The sequence below is a fragment of the Pleurodeles waltl genome, chromosome 1_2 (assembly GCF_031143425.1).
Source record: "Pleurodeles waltl isolate 20211129_DDA chromosome 1_2, aPleWal1.hap1.20221129, whole genome shotgun sequence".
Classification (NCBI taxonomy): domain Eukaryota; kingdom Metazoa; phylum Chordata; class Amphibia; order Caudata; family Salamandridae; genus Pleurodeles; species Pleurodeles waltl.
The window spans coordinates 110,753,921-110,771,588 of NC_090437.1; the positions used below are offsets into that span (position 1 = coordinate 110,753,921).

Consider the following 17,668-nt stretch of genomic DNA (forward strand, 5'->3'; position numbering starts at 1 on the left):
CAAAGAGGTGTTCCTCATTAAAGGGAAATGCAAGTAGGTTTTGTTCCACTTCTGGCTTAAGCACTGAAATCTTAAGCCAGGCATGTCTTCTGATAAGCATGCTAGTGTTGCACCTCTTACAGCTGTATTGGCTGCGTTGAGAGCGCAGCAAATGGAAGTATTAGCAATTAGGTTGCTCTACGAAGCAATTTCATGTGCTCTCTAGTTATATTTTCTGGGAGGTGTTGGAGGAGCCCCTCCATTTCATCCTAGTGAGCCCTGTGATAACGGGAGACAAGACCAAAGGAGTTGGCAACTCTCCATTGTTTGGCTGACTGGGCAGCCACTCTCTTCCGCGCGGTGTCTATTTTCCTGCTTTCTTCATCTTGTGGGGGCACCTTGACAGATGTTTGGGAATTTGCCCTTTTCCTCACTGATGCAATTACTAAAGATTCAGGTGGTAATTGGCCCTTTATATTGGGTCAGTAGGGGGATGGCTTATAATTTTTAGAAACTTTTGGTGTGATGACTCGGACTTGGACCAGTTCCTTAAAGATATCCGGTGTGTGTCACAGCATGCCTTTGAGCATCTGCAGATATTGTGCCGAGCGCTGTGATGACAAAAGGGACTTGAATGAAAAGTCATCCTCGAGAGGTTCAGTATGTAGTTGAACCCTGTGGTAATTAGCCACCTTACATATAAATATTGTAATATATAGTGGTTTCATCTGGCAGGGAAGATTTCGCTGGATAAAGATCTGGATCAGTGTCTGTATGTGGGTCTGTCTCTAATGTACCTGACAAGTAATCTTGAGAATGAATGGAGAACTAGTTCCTAATATCCTCATCATCCCCATGTTCCCAAAAAGAATTAATGGATTCCTATGGAGGATGGTGTGTCTCTGCAGGAGGTGAAGGTGGTGGGGAGTGTGCCAGCGGTGCCACAGGTGGTGGCGGTGGTGGACTGGTGGCTTCATCTACTCTTTTTCGGTGCTTTGATGAAGAGGGGATATTCAAAGCTTTCTCAAAACTTAGTTGTCTTTTGGCTAGGTTTTGCTTTGTTTGAGGAGATGTGGCCAGTATTTTACCAGTGTCCGGTTGATAACCAGCTGTTTTTGTCTGGAGTCACGATATTCCTGTAACCATTGAAGCATGGGCTCCACAGGCTCAACGCTGCCCTTTTGTTTGGAGACAGTTTAAGGCTTCAGTTTCGAAACAGCTTTCAACACCAAGGGTTTAAAGGGCCTTTGATCCAAAGTGCTTGGTTTCTGTGCCACAGATGATTTAGGTTTTGGTACTGAGGGTTTCGACTCTGAGTGTCAGCTCAAGGCAGACGGCTGGTGGCCATGAATTTTGTGCTGCTCTTTCGGTGCCAAGCTGGGGCTGGCCATGTTCAATGAGGTTGTTCGGTGCCAACCATGGGCCAACGGCAGTGGTGGCCTGTGCACTGACTTTTGGTCAATCTGGGATGGATTGTCATCTTTTTGGGATGGTTTGTTGAGGCTGGGATGGAGAGGGCACAGTACTCACAGATTGTCCTAGTGAAATGTCTTGGATCTCATGCTCCGACCCTGAACTGTCATACTGTGAAAAGGTGCCCTGGTCTGCTGCAGACTCTTGAGCATGAGCCTCTTGGTGGTATACTTCTGACCCAAATATGTCTGTAGTGCCTTCTGTGGTGCGGCGGGACATCTTGAGCCTTCCTGCGCACCAATCACTCAACGTTTCCTTTGATCGAAATGACTGAGAAGCCTGGCAAATGGATTCCTGGTGATCCGCAGAAAGAGATAAGCTACACATCAGATGTTGATTGGTGTGCGAGAACTTGGCATGGCAGGACATCCGTTCCATCACTAGGACATGGTGTTGATGAGACGACAAAAAAAAAATGCTACGAAGGCCCCCAGGCCTCGGTCGACTGGGAAAGTGTGGACGTTGGCCGATATACATGTCCAAGTAACTGCGATCCATAACAATACTGACGTAGGAAAATGACTATGCCTGACACAGCAGGCCCAAACCCGATAGCAGAAAAAATTGCTATTTTGTCAAATTGTAGCCTTGATGTGGATTAACAAAATGTGTTATGTAAAGGATACGTTTTTGTCCATCTCAATGAAGGTATATGTAGAGCTGTTCAAATTTACTCATATTCTGAAATTAAAGGAATATTTTAACAGTGTAGTGGACCAACGTTTAGGACTCAAGTGGCTGAACAGTGTCTGATATTTATGATTTACAAGTACTGTTGTCTCTATCCGCAGGGGAATTGGCTGATGTCAATACATTTGTGGGGGAGTTGGAAATTGTTAGTAATGTTGAAATGGACGGTGATCTGAAGCCACAGTCGAAGTTTGTCCCCTCGAATACACATCCAAACATAGATTCCTTTTTAAGACAACGTTATGAGGGATTTATATAGGCTATTTGACAAACCAGCAAGCATATAAGCTCATTTCAGAATTTGACATGGGATGAAAGATTAGCACTGCATAGATTACTTCGGGATCCAATGATTGTGATCAGAGAGGCGGATAAGGGGGGCAATGCTGTGATAATGGACAAGTCTGACTATATATGAAGTTGATAAGCAACTATCGGATAATGATTGTTATGAGCTAATCGCACATAACCCCATGAAGGAATTGGTTAAATTTACAAATCTAAAATTAAATGGCTATCGGGAACACTGCTTGATTTCGAAGAATGAGCATAGATATCTTCATGTGGAAAACCCGAGATTTCTGTGCATATACATTTTACCAAAGATTAATAAGGGGGTGATTTCCCACCTCGGAGGCCTATAATATCTGGAGTGCCCTCCCCCACAGAGCGTGTATATGAATATGTAAATAATTTTTTGCAGATCTTTTATGCACCCTTCCAGCATACATTGAGGATGGAAAGGACATTCTTAAGAAATGTAATGATGTAATTTGATCTGAAGAATTGATGTTTGTGACAGCTGATGTCATAAGCGTCTATATGTGTATTCGCAAATAATTTGGTATATTGGCAGTAGAGTTCTTTTAAGAACATGAACTGCAGATTATCTAGAGCACAATGAAAAGTGTATCGAAATGATTAAAATGATTCTTTCTAAGAAATTGTTTATGCATAATGGCCGCTGGGACCATCAACTTCAAGGTACGGCCATGGGTTCCAGGTTTGCTCCCTCTTATGCCGGACTCTTTATGGGATGGTACGAGAAGGTGCATGCCTGGGGCCAATATGCCTCCCCCTGGACTGAGTCCATTGTTTTTGGGAGGAGGTATATTGACATTATTGTTTAATGGAAGGTATCATTCAAACAATTGCTGGAATATCATGCTTACTTGAATGATAACCCTTACAATGTCAGGTTGGCTATACATTATAATAAGAAAGTAATTGATTTTCTGTATCTACAATTCTATATTGAGGAGGGCAGTATAGAGAGTACTATGTATAGGAAAAGTACTACCTGCAATAGCATATTACATGCTGCTAGTGCGCATCTGAAGTCTTATATAAATAATGTACCCTATGGGGAGATGGTGTGCATACACCACAATAGAGGTAGAGAGGAGACCATGCCACATAGAAAATGTAAAGCAATGTTTCCCTGCCAGGGTTATGACCGGATGATCCTACATGAGGCAGAGGAAATAATAATCATTATGCTGATCGAGAAAACATTTTGACTCAAAAGGCAAAACACTGGGAGGGTAGGAAGTGCTGTCCTGCATTCGTCACAAGACACAGTATTGATATGTACAGAATATTACGTAAACATTGTAACTTACTAGTTGAGATCTTAGGGATTAAAGATCAAATTACTAGTAGGTCTACACTGATTTTCCATAGGGGTAAAACCATGAAGGATTGGCTATGCCTCAGCTATTTGACTGAGAACAAAAATGTACCAATATGGTTACCAACAATGCCCACAGGGTTTTACACTTGCAGAGAATGCAACGTATGTCAATATGGTAGAAACAAAATAAAATAGTTCTCTTACCACACAAAGCAAATATATGAGATTGGACATTTTATCAAATGCAAAACTAAATAATGTGAAGTATGTGATTGGTTGTGGTGCAATTTGATTTATGTTGGAAGCACTATTAACCCATTGAAGCACAGGAACATTTGCGGGCCCTTAGAAATAAGGATTTGAGGTATCCCATTTCCTTTTATTTTATGGAACATCATGTAGGGAATAGTGAAATTTGGTTTTATGTGATTGCTCATGTACCAGTGGGGGTGAGAGGTGGTGATAGTGGAACTATTGCTGCAACGTAATGAAGCAAGTTGGATCTGTCGCTGGCGCTGTGTTGAGCTAGGCCACAACACGGATGATGAGTTTCACTATCTCCTGTAAAATATTTGGAGGTAACTCTTCATCAGCTAGTTATGTTTTTTCTGTAGCTCGTTACTATTTAAGCTGATGGTGTAGTGATGTAATTTGGAATTACACCACTGAAATAAATGAGACTCATATTAGGGATGACAAGTGTGGTTACAAAGGAATGCGGTTAGAAAAAATCACTTGCCCATCAATTGATGGTTTGTGAATTTGTATTAATTCATTTATAAGAAGGGAATGTAGGGAAGGGTGAAAATGGTGTGTGTGCCAGCTACACTCAAATATGGCCGAGACCTTTCTATGCAGAACACATGATGAGGGGTAAAATGTACAGTGCATGTCGGTAACAAGTTTGTTATTGAAATATTTCTGAAATAGGCATCTTTTGAACGTACATACGAATATGGGGATGTCATTGGTGAAAACTTTCCAAAGTATTTGTCCATGAAAAATGATGTACGTGTTGGCGATGTAGGTCGCGCATCCCTCTTCTTGTGGATCATTTGATGCACTTTAAGATGGCCCACATGTTTTTGTGCAGAGTAGCGACTGACCGGCACAGGTGGCGCATGTTTCAGAGATTTGCTCGATATTTAAACACTCCAAAAGAACGGACGCTCTTTTATTTATCCTTGTTGGCACGGCGTGTACAGTGTTCTGCCGTTTAATTTTGGCACGAACTATGGAATAGACTTTTAACTCTGCAAGGTTAAATGGAGGTGAGGAGGGATATGGGTGGCGGTGATTCTGACGGCGACACAGCAAGGGACGATTTGAGATGAATGGTGTTCTGTGTAAAGACTGGTGGTTTTCAATGATTACTAATAGGTGGGGGCCCATTTACGACCCTACAGCAGCCACCATACATTGATCTGGGCTCACTTGTGAAGTGTGTGTGACCAGGAACATGTGAATAAATCATTTGATTATTATAATCACAATGCGTACCTTTGATTGATGATGCATCAGCTTGACTTCGGGATTGGTTTTGAGAATATGGGTAGGCATAAGAACATCCATCACTAACGGTATAATTGCATGTGCAAGTAATCAGCATTGGGATATGACATTGTGAAATCACGAATGGGCGATCCTTAAGGATAATTGCCTTGGCCTGGGTTGCCTTGCTTATTTGGATTTTGAAGTATGCAGTGTTTTTTGGAAGTTGGTATGTCAAGAGACATGCTGGTAATTCCTAATTGGTCACAGTGTTGAGTTCCCTTAATTTGGATTTGTGATGTTCCAATAGGTGCAGGTTATTGGGGCTTGGATTGCGAATGTTGCGACTAAGTCTTTGTTGAAGGAAACCACACAACCTAACATTTGAAGATTGACTCAAAGAGCAAGGGTGATGGGATTAGACATCCTTGACCGAACTGTTATATTATAACTAATAATTTACATAAGATATATGTCACAATGTTTTTATATGTTTTAAAGGAGGATATTGTATGTTAGAACAATTGATAGAATAAAGTCTATTTTTAATCTTGGGGGGGCATGAGTGGTCTGGTTAACAAAAGTAATTCATGATTTATTACTAATGTCCTTTGGTTCTTTGTAGTACTCTCTTCTGCCGTTTTGTATGTATAATGTCATTAGGCATAAAAATGCTACTGGGCTCCTTAACGAGTTTTACTGTATGAATGGTACTAGACCGTACAAGATTTTGTGCTATAATTTAATACATTCTTTTCTTATTCTTACCATTTTGGGTGATGGTTATAGGTTTGTATAAGATATTTGAGCAGTTTTTGATGATTTCAAATATGTTCCTGTATATTATGTGTGTAATTCGGTTTGATGTGGACCTTTTAAGATTTATGTATTACAATTGCATGTTTGTTAATGTTAAAGCCCTGAAGAAGTTTGCAAGTAGTAAACGAAACCCATTGACTGGCTGTTTGTCTTTTAAATTCAAGGTCCCTGAAAGAAGAGTATATTTTATTTTGAGAAGATTAAATCTGCCAAGGTTTGAAGCAAATAAAAGAAGATTCATACTCTGGACATTTTGAGTCGAAGATTTTTATTGACGGTGCATCATCACTATTTGGTTTTCTGGCAGAAAAAAAACAATCCAACAGTGGAGTGGAGGACCTTGCACATTGCAAGCAAGAGGAGGAGTCGCCATACCTCATGACTTGAGAAAGTCTTTTAGAAGAAAATAGAAGAAAAACGACTTGCAAACTTCAGAACACAACAGTAGATGGCGGTCTTATGCTAAGCATGTGTATCCACAGCCACACGTGCCATCAAATATGTACCAGTGACTTGCAAAAAAAAAAAAAATGGTGTAATACAAAAAGGTGACAAGCCTTAAAATGTGCAGTACCTTATAAAACATACAATTTCATTTTCTCTAGCAAGACCCACAAGATTGAGATGTTGTTTTTGATTTTGTTGGGACATGAATGCCACCTGTACAGCATATTACCTTGTGCCTCTGCCCAGAGTACTCAATGCATGTGAATCTGATATTTTGACTTCTATTTTGGGTCTAGAATCACAAGGATCTAATATGTGTGACTGGTAGATCAGTGATTGATGGGTTTAGCTGTTCCAGTTCTGGGATCTGACTCTCAGCATATACATTTCTATAACATTTTTATAATACGCAACAAAGGTGTTTGCTGCATCTGTCACGTCCGTGACACCCGCTTTCTCCCTTTCATTGTTATCATCTGACTTATAAAGCCCTCCCTGGACTGTGAAGCCCAAATACTGTTCTAATAGCACAACATGTGGCTCGAGGGATACTATCTCTGTCTATATCTTCTTTTTCTGAACCCCCCCCCCCCCAAAGTAGGCCATAGCCTAATTACCACCTGGTGTGCCCACCCTTGGAGGGTAGCTGCCAACTACACAGAATGGGCACCAAGAGAGAAAAATTACTCTATATCTTTTCTGAGCCCCTCCATTAGCTCATTGTCCACAAGCCCCTAGACACTCAGCCTCCAGAACCTTCGGGTACCAATCCTCTGCTCTGTAAACTCTGAGCACAACCGATGAATAGTCAGAAATGTCTCTGGGTAGAAAGTAGTAGGAAGAAAAAAAAGAGGTTGATGTATAAAAAAGACTTATGTGAGCCTCACTAGTATATGAAAGTCTTGTCACTGTGTGACAAATATGCCACGTCCCACTGCTGCTCCCCACTCTTCCAGTTTATGTGTTTAGTGTGCTTGACTTCCCCAATGGGTGCCATGTATCCTCTCCAGGATCCGTCTCCGCATTGCACACTCTCCCAATTACCTGTCTACCTGGGGTGAAGTGAATTTAAATAAGGTGCCACCCAATAACGCATGGGGAACATACACTGACAGAAGAGCACTGGTCTGTCCTTGCATTGTGCCCTATATCAAGACCCATCTACCTAGACTGTCTGTTTTCACCCCTCTCCCTCCCACTGTCATGGGTAGTGATCTATGGAGCATAATCACTATCCATCCTGGAACCAGTTGTAAACCTTCACCGTAGACTGTAAAAACTATATCTCCCAAAAAAGCGCATTTAGTGCCCATTAAGTGTGTTTCTTAGAGGAATAGAATGTGTGGAGAATATCACCCAGCAAAACGCATGACAGTCTCCCTCTTCATACAATTGCTTAGGCCATTAACATACCATGATAAATTCTTCCAGCCTCCTTTATTTTGCTTACCCAGGTTTTCAGCCTTGAGAGGTGTGCCACTGCAGGAAATGGCACACTGGATGGCTGAATAATATAAAACAGTAAGTGGTGGTGACCGCGTCAACCACCCCAGTTACGAGATAACAGTGTAGCTGCAGGGTCATCCTGTTAATGGGGAGGAGGAGGAAGGGGGGTTGGGGGGGAAGAGGACAGAGGGACGCTATTTAATACAGATGGGAAGGTCAATGCTTATTATCTGCATAGGCACTGTTTGGTTGCATCAAGTTCTGTAGGTGCCTCGTGCTCCATTGAGGAGAAGCAGCACTTAGGATCCTAAAGGCCAAGCTCTCCGATCTGTGCCATCTCCTGGTTCTCCTACCTCTGCTGTCTCAAGCACTCTAGGCAGATTATTTTCATTTGCTAGGTTCACTTTCACTGCTGGTCTCTCCTCCACCTAGTCCCAGGTACTTTCAAGACTATCAGAATATAACATGTTATTCTTGTATATTACTTTTAGTCTAGTTTGGAAACAAGAGCATGTATTTAATTTGCATTGCACACAATTTCTACTAACTTTAAGGAACAAGCATTTTTGTTGTTGAACCTTTAATGTGTAGTCTGGAAACATCAAGCCATAAGTAAGGCTACCAATTTTGCAAGAAGATTGCAAAATTGTGTCCCTCCCTGCATAATTAAAGACACATGCATTTGGAGGTCTAAGAATGGCTGCAGGTGGGGACGTGCTTCTAATGATCCTCTCGATGATGAAAAGGGGGAAAAATCTTCCACTTGTCTCTATGACCACAACCAGTTAGTGACAAACTGTTTTGGGGCAGCGGCCTTCGTGCCCTTAGGTACTCCCACTATCCTGATGTTGCACATGGACCTCCCTTATGCATTTTTGTCAAGAATTTCTAATTGTTTGAACGCTTTCTGTATAACCGCAACTGAGGTTTGCAATGCTTGAGCAGAGTCCTCAGTTTCCGTAATCCTGTTTTCAGGCTCTGTCTCTCAGTCAACTATATTTCAGAGATCCTGTAGTAGGATCGACAGATAAACACTTTATTTCCCTATTTTTGCCATCCAGGGAGGAGCATGTCTCTTGGATCCCTTGCAAGACTGTAGCAGTGGAATCCGGAGGGGAGTTCCAGTCTCTGGAATGTTTTGGGTCTTACCCCATTTGACAGTCATCAATTGTGCAGGTAAGGAAAGAGACATCCTAGCCTGCTTCTCTTTACCCATTGTGATGTGTCTCTCTTCTTAGCCTCCAAGTCTCCTGCCGTTCTTTACAAGAGACTCGTTTGACAGTGGCTAGAGTATGTGGGCAGTTATTGCCATTTCTCATCCTTCTGTTTACTCACACTCCATCCTGGGTGACCGGGGAGACCTGGGAAGAGGGAGCAGGGAAAAAGTGGGCTTCAGTCCTCCAGGTGTGTCAGTTACTGGGATCCCCTCTGGTTCATGTGTAACTCAACCTCGCAGGATGAGACACCACCCTCCCTCAACACCAAGGTCCAGCAAGTCTGTATGTGGTCTATCTGAGGTCTTCTTCAGACCACACATGGACATAGCACGCAGCCATTTGTGTAATGCAAAATGATGGGCCCCTCCACAGAATGCGATGAGGGACCTAGAAGTCTCCCCAATTACAGAGATATTCATTAGTCTTGTGCAAACTGAGGAACACTCTGAATGGTTGGGCCACCCCTAAAGTGTTGGGGAGCCAGCTGCATTACAGAGGCTGTAGGCAGGGGCCTGCGTTGCACTCCCGTACGCAGCACATCCATGAAGGCATATTTCTTTTGTCGATACAGGGTGTAGCACTCCTGTGTGCACGCAGAGCGCATGCCTCTTGTTTGGGAAATCTTTGCAGCTCTAATGCTGGCATGGTGTGTAGATCTCTTGCAAGCACAGTGTTTATCACTTTAGTAGAGGCACAGCGCACACCTTGTTTGTGCGTGCAGCACACAGTCCTTATCTAGGGATAGTTTTGTAGTTCTTAAGACTTTTGTGTGGGCCCAGTTTGCAGACTTCTGCGAACTGAGCATGTAACCCTATTGTGAGCTAAATAAGCAGCCGTCTTTAGGTCATGGTGCATGGTCCTCTTATGTGTTAAGTTCTTTTTGAGTATAATGTTTTTTTTCTTTTCTCCATCAGTACAGTGAAGCTCTTTTTGTCTGCCAAGTGTGCAGACAGACCTGTGGCACTGGCTCAACCTGAAGGACTGCGGTGCCGACACAATGTCCACCACCATGAGGAATGCATAGTGTGCCACTTGTGGACGTAGAACAGTGTATAACCCTCAGTGGAGGTCACATTCTTTAGTCCTCATATTATTATAGGAACTGTAGAGCACCCAGGGCCATTTCTTGTCCTCTACATGCAAACATTAATTTTCAGACGAACATCGGAGATCTGTAAGGCTGTTAAACTGTGATCTTGCCCAAATCATTGAAAATGTTTAAATATGTACAGTCATTCAAGGCACAGAGAACACAATATTGCAAACCGTCTACTGAACATCATGTTTAGCCTGTTTGTGTAGTCCTCGTGGGTGACCCATTTGAGCATCTGTTAAGTGTCGACTTTGTGTGGGCACATCGAGAGGCTTTTTTTAATGTGTTTTATTATGCAGCCATCCAGTGGACACAGCATGAACTTGCTTGTCAGCACCAGAGACGGCCCCATCCGGTTATAGCCACCGAGTGGCCCACTATCATAGACATACTGTGAACGTTCCGTCAAAGCAGTGTGGAGCATTTTTTGTTGGCCTTGGTTGCACCATCACATTTATAAATGGGCAGCCCTCATCGTGGCCGAGAGCATCTTCTTGAGGGAATACCATGTAGATCCTTTGCACGGAGGCTGCCTGCAGTCCTTGTGTAAGAATAATGTGCAACCCTCTCATGAGCATATTAAGCAGCTTGATAACATAAGCAGGTCGCAATCACAAGGTTTAAACTGGCGCCTGTTCATTCAACTACTAACAAAGCTTACAAGAACTGTGATTTAGCTCCTTACTCGACAAATATATATACTCGGGGTCAATTATAACACACGGTATTTTATAATGCCTTTCAATCATTATTTTATTGAGTGACGCGCTGCGACGAGGCAATATCAGATAGAGCAATTCTTTCTTTATTTGACAGTTACAAGCATATGTTTTCGTTTTCTCAGATGTCATCCACTCTAAAAGAGCATAAAGCCGAAATGAAAAGGTTGAGCTATTTTTTTACTGTTGGGCGGGATCACAGCAATATCTGAAGAGAGAAAGGACAATAAAAATCGATGTATTCGAATGTGTGGAACTTATGACTGCTTTCGCTGGCTGGTTCTAACCCCTAAAATATAAGTCGCTTTGTGAATAATTGAGGCGTGGTGCTCTGTGCATCTTTGCTAGGGGTGAAGAAATGGGCGCAGGTATGTATGCAATAGAACAGGAAAAAAACGTAAACAAGAGAGAACTGTGTGTTTATCTCAAGCTTCTTCCCACACAACCATGCAGTCATTAAAATGAGATTGGCACAAACACATCTGTAACTCTCTAGTAGGTCAAAAACACAGAAGTAATGCCTTTTTTCATCACTTACGGTGTTTACTGGCAGCTTGCAGATTCGTTTCTGTTATCAGGAGGGAAGAGGCTGTCGTGGTCTCAGGAACCTTTGCATCTAGAGTAGGTGGAGGCACCGATGGGTCGTCTGAGGGCGGCAGTGTAAAAGTTAAAATATAACTGTTGAGAGTGGGGAGATGGAAAGCATTTGAAGGTGTCAGGGAGGGTTCTACATGTTCTGTAACTTGAACAGCGGCCTCAGAGCTTGTTACTGGAAAAGGATTGCTGGGAACGAAGGAAGGAACTCTAGCAGATGCTATGTTGAAGTCAGCAAAAATAATGTGGTCTTGGCCTATTCTTCCAGGGTCGAGGTGGGTAGGGGAGTCATATTCAAATATCTTGTCCACAAACACCCATTTGAGACCAGCAATACAGAGGCAAAGACTGACCAGGCAAGCAACGATGGGTACAATGCAGATCTTTTCCGAGTTAAGGCAGTGCCTCACTCTCTCGGCTTCCAGACATACGCAGCAGGAAACAGCAAAGCCTATAATTCCACAGAACCTTCTGTCCTCACCCTGTATCTCCGGTACATCATTCACCACTGGTACTTCCAGACGAGATACATCTAAGCTCAAATGGGAGCGGTCAGGTAAACTCTCAACAACTCCCTCAGACATCATTGATGCATAAATTCTCTTCTCTTCACTTCCAAATTGCCTTGAGTAAGCACACTTGCTTGGCACACAAACAAAAGCTAGGAGCCTCCTAAAATTGAGCAACATCTTCCACTCCAACCCTTCAAGAAGTTCAGTGCCATAATCAGAGATGGAAAGGCTGGCATGCCTCGAGAATCTAGTAAGGAACAATTTGCTTTATCATCTGACATCTGAATGCTGGTCTTCATTGTAATTCCATTTCCTTTATGAATGTCTTTCAAGCCATTCAATCTAATGCAGGCTCAGTGGTGGAAAAGTCCATAAATGAACCAATTATTTTCCATTAGGTGAACCAATAACCACACACGAAGTTCTGAATATTTACCTGAAGCGTCGGAGATGGATATGTGCTTAGCTGCAGAGAAGTGACACGCAGAAGCAGGAGCAGCCGTGACAGCATCCTCTGCATCCTGTCTTGTTCCGAAAATGCCTGAAATAAGCTGATTCATTGCAGAGCAGCAGGTGCCCGCACTCCCATCGCCGATGCTAACGCTATTTTTTTTTCTTAGCGAGGCAGAGGGCATTTGCTTCGGAGGTCGGTTACCGCCTTTTCTTCTTCATCAGCTTCCTATCTTAGCGCCCATGTACTTGCCTTCTTTCCTTATCCCAAGAATGCGGAGACCCACCCTCTCTTTGTCCCTCCCTTCTTCTCCATCTTCCTTCCCTATCTCTTTCACGCACACCCTTTCTTTCAGTCTGAGTCTCTGCTGTTTTAAGGGCAGCGCTGAGTGATTAAAATCAGTGAAGCCAGCGGCGCAGGGCGGACAGCCACTCCTTCTTTATTTTATTGATCAAATTCTAGGGGTAAAGGGCACGGAATAAAACGCAGCTAGCCCGATAATTAGCCCTTGACTCGTCCTCGGCTCTCCCTGCAGCTCTCCTCCTCGCCCGGTGTAAGGAAGGCTTCAATCGATAAGCAGAGCAGCGTCGCGGGGTGAGGGGAAGGGAAGGGTAGGTGGGAGCCGCGTGCTTCGGCGCAGCAAGTCTGACATGCAATCCCTCCCAGGAGATGCGGCTCTCCGAACTGCAGCCTCTTCCAGCTGATGCCTGGAGATCGGCGCACTGCAACCTCGTGCCCTTCAGGCACCATGGAAGCAGCGGTGCCTGGGGGAGGGGGTGTCACAGGCGCGGGAGGGGGCGCTGCATGCGGAGGGGTGTCACGGGCGTGGGAGGGGGCCCTGCATGCGGAGAGGAGTCACAGGCACGGGAGGGGGCGCTGCATGCGGAGGGGAGTCACCGCCCCCGAACATGCGCAGTAACAGAAAGGTTCACTTACTATATATTTTAAACGAACACAAAAGACAGTCCGCAATTTTTAAGGCCACGTTTCAGGCGGAAATGTAGTATATCAAGCTAATGACTGTCTATGTTTCAAAATATAGCACTGCATAACACTCACGAGTCCCAGGGGTTTCATCTTTGGTAAAAGGATAAAAATCTACAGTCATCCATTTTACTCGATATGTCATGAACTATTACGTGGCTAAAATGATTTATTATACATGGGACTCTTTAATCTTGATATAAACGGCAGTCTCTAGTTTATTTATAATCGGCGACTAGTGACACATAGTTAGCGATTATAAGAAAAATACGTCAGATCTCGACTATTATGTTATTACATTCGAGTTCTGACCTCACAATGCCTGCTGCAAGAGCCAGCTGCCGAGGTGAAAGGCAGGTCAGGTCTAAGAGCATAACTGAAGCAGCTGTTTAAAGCAACAAGCAGAACTTCGGCTTTTCTTTTTTTTTCTGCTCTATTTTAATAGCTTACAGCGACAAGCAGGGAAAACATGTTTATTGTTTGCATTCCTTAGAAGAAAGCGCTAGACTTTTTCTGCATATTTTTACATATTAGGAGCTACTGCAACTTTCCCCCTCTGACCTGTATTGAATTGTTTATAATATCTGTTTGCAACGAATATCTAATAGGTTTTTGATATGTTTCATTTTATGGTAGAGATGTTATTTTTATTCTTCATGTTTGTAAACATACTTGCTCTTTCATATAAAACGCACCAAGGTTTTAAGTGGTTTATGGGAAAGGTGATGGTGTGACCAAGTATTATATGGAATAAAGTCCTACATGAGAGACATGATAAAGATACTACAAAAGTCACCTCAGTGTTCCATAACCTTATTAAGGGACTGGGCCATCGGACTCGTTCCACTTTATGGTTATGGAACTCCTCCGTGACTTGCAGTATCCTTATAATGTACAGCAGGCAGTACTTTATCCCTTATATAAAAGGCGACTTGTGTCTCAGTAGCCTATTTTAAAGAAATGGCGTAGCCATTCAACTGTAATAACTTATTATAGTTAAGTTCTGACATCACAATGCCTGCTGCCAGAGCGAGCAGCTGAGGGGAAACGGAGGCCAGGTAATGGAGTATAACCGAAGGAGCTGCTGAAATGAGGCTTTTTTACTTCTAATCTATTTTTCTAGCTCTACAGTGACAAACAGAAGGGAGATAATTATGACAACATGTTTATTTTTTGCTCTCCTCAGGTAATTATAGAGAAGTTAAAATCACTTTATGTTTATATACATACTGAGCTACTGTACCTTTAAAAAAAAAAACTGACATGAAATTTCAATATCTTTTTGTAGCAAGGCCACAGACCCCTGCCCCCACCATATCTACAACCTTGGAAGAGCCTCAATCAGTGCTGCACGCACTTCCATCATTAACACCCCCCTTAAAGCAGACACTTTCCCAGATAGCTTGAAACACACCAATGTCACTGCCCTCCTCAAAAAATCCTGAGTCAACCCCTTACTCATCAACTACTAACCCATCTCGCTGCTCCCATTCCCAGCCAGTCACAGAGAACATTATCCACAGACAACTGTCTGACCACCTAGAACCCCACAAACTTCTGGAAGACTCACAATCAGGATTCCAAAACAACCACAGCATCGAAACAGTCCTCATCACTGCCACAGATGGCATATGCACCATCCTCAACCGTGGATAGTCTGCCGGCCTTCTCCTCCCCGACCTCTCTGCCGCTTTCGATACCATTTCCCACCACACACTCATCGTCAGACTACACATAGCAGGAATAGAAGAACCAGCATCCAATGGATAGCTTCTTTCCTCTCCAGAAGGACACAAGTCAGACTCATGCCGTTCCCATCAGAACCCAAGGAACTCATCTGCGGAGTCCCACAGGGAACATCACTCAGACCTACACTTTTCAACATGTACATGCCTCCTCAGGCTAACATCAACATTATCTCCTATCCTGATGACACCCAGCTAAATTTTTTCATCTCCAATGACACCGCCACCACCAAGACAAACTTCAAACAATCAATGACCAGCATCATCAACTGGATGAAAGACAACTGCCTCAAGCTCAACACAGACAAAACTGAAATTACTGATCTTCAGGAATAAGAGGTCACCTTTGGACTCCCCATGGTGGCCCACCAAACTCGGGCCCACTGTCACCCCAAATGACCACACCAGGCACCTAGGCCTCATCCTGGACACCAACATCACCATGAAGTCCCAGGTCAACACCGTCACCTCTGAATGATTCTACATCCTCCACATGTTAAATAAATTCTTCAAGTGGCTCCCACTGGACACCAGATGTATCATCACGCAGGCCCAAATCACAAGCAGATTAGACTACAGGCACACACTCTATGCGGGCATTCCAACCCATCTTCTTCACAGACTTCAAACCATCCATACCACTCCTCAGAGCGCTCCACTGGCTCCGTATCCAAAAGCACAGCTAGTTCAAACATCTCACACACACATTCAAATCACTACACAACATGGGGCATGCATATCTCAATCACCAGCTTCACGTCCACCACTCCATCAGACAACTTCCCTCAGTATCACTCACACACACTTTGCATCCACAGAAGCCGAATGGGACATCGATCATTCTCCTACCAAGCCGCCAAATCCTGGAAAGACCTCCTGTAGGAGGCTGGGCTGGTTTGTAGTGAGTACCAAGGGGTACTTGCACCTTGCACCAGGTCCAGGTATCCCTTATTAGTGTAGAGGGGTGTCTAGCAGCTTAGGCTGATAGAAAAGGTAGCTTAGCAGAGCAGCTTAGGCTGAACTAGGAGGCGTGTAAAGCTCCTAATATACCACTGGTGTCATATGCACAATATCATAAGAAAACACAATACACAGATATACTAAAAATAAAGGTAGTTTATTTTTATGACAATATGCCAAAAGTATCTAAGTGAGTACCCTCAGTATGAGGATAGCAAATATACACAAGATATATGTACACAATACCAAAAATATGCAGTAATAGCAATAGAAAACAGTGCAAGCAATGTATAGTCATAATAGGTTGCAATGAGAGCACATAGGTACAAGGGCAACACAAACCATATACTCTAGAAGTGGAATGCGAACCACGAATAGACCCCAAACCTATGTGAGCTTGTAGAGGGTCGCTGGGACTGTAAGAAAACAGTGAGGGTTAGAAAAATAGTCCACCCCAAGACCCTGAAAAGTGGGTGCAAAGTGCACCTAAGTTCCCCAGAGAGCACAGAAGTCGTGATAGGGGAATTCTGCAAGGAAGACCAACACCAGCAATGCAAAAACAATGGATTTCCAGACGAGAGTACCTGTGGAACAAGGGGACCAAGTCCAAAAGTCACGATCAAGTCGGGAGTGGGCAGATGCCCAGGAAATGCCAGCTGTGGGAGCAAAGAAGCTGCTACCGGATGGTAGAAGCTGTGGATTCTGCAAGAACGACAAGGGATAGAAACTTCCCCTTTGGAGGATGGATGTCCCACGTCGTGAATAAGCTTGCAGAGGTGTTTCCGTGCAGAAAGACCGCAAACAAGCCTTGCTAGCTGCAAGGGTCGTGGTTAGGGTTTTTGGATGCTGCTGTGGCCCAGGAGGGACCAGGATGTCGCCAATTGCGTGAGGAGACAGAGGGGGCACCCAGCAAGACAAGGAGCCCACTCAGAAGCAAGCAGCACCCGCGGAAGTGCCGGAACAGGCACTACAAAGTGGGGTGAACCGGAGCTCACCCGAAGTCACAAAGGAAGGTCCCACGACGCCGGAGGACAACTCAGGAGGTCGTGCACTGCAGGTTAGAGTGTCGGGGACCCAGGCTTGGCTGTGCACAAAGGAAATCCTGGAAGAGTGCACAGGAGCCGGAGCAGCTGCAAATCATGCGGTACCCAGCAATGCAGTCTAGCGTGGGGAGGCAAGGACTTACCTCCACCAAACTTGGACTGAAGAGTCACTGGACTGTGGGAGTCACTTGGACAGAGTTGCTGAGTTCAAGGGACCTCGCTCGTCGTGCTGAGAGGAGACCCAGAGGACCGGTGATGCAGTCTTTTGGTGCCTGCGGTTGCAGGGGGACGATTCCGTCGACCCACGGAAGATTTCTTTGGAGCTTCTAGTGCAGAGAGGAGGCAGACTACCCCCACAGCATGCACCACCAG

General features: G+C 44.0%; 1 protein-coding gene across 4 annotated transcripts in view; it reads right to left on the reverse strand.

Moving 5' to 3' along the window:
• The window catches only part of NRG1 (neuregulin 1), a 1,391,739-nt gene that overhangs the window by 435,040 nt on the left and 939,031 nt on the right, over nucleotides 1-17,668 (reverse strand). Inside the window, exon 1 of one of the 4 annotated variants that reach the window (XM_069236756.1) lies at nucleotides 11,546-13,459. The exons of 1 other annotated variant lie outside the window; for it this stretch is intronic. In XM_069236756.1, coding sequence (XP_069092857.1) covers nucleotides 11,546-12,290 — 745 coding nt within the window. In that variant the 5' untranslated portion in view covers nucleotides 12,291-13,459. Of the gene's footprint in view, nucleotides 1-11,545; nucleotides 13,460-17,668 lie in introns of those variants that run through there. 2 more of the 4 variants (XM_069236750.1, XM_069236752.1) reach the window with 2 other exon arrangements.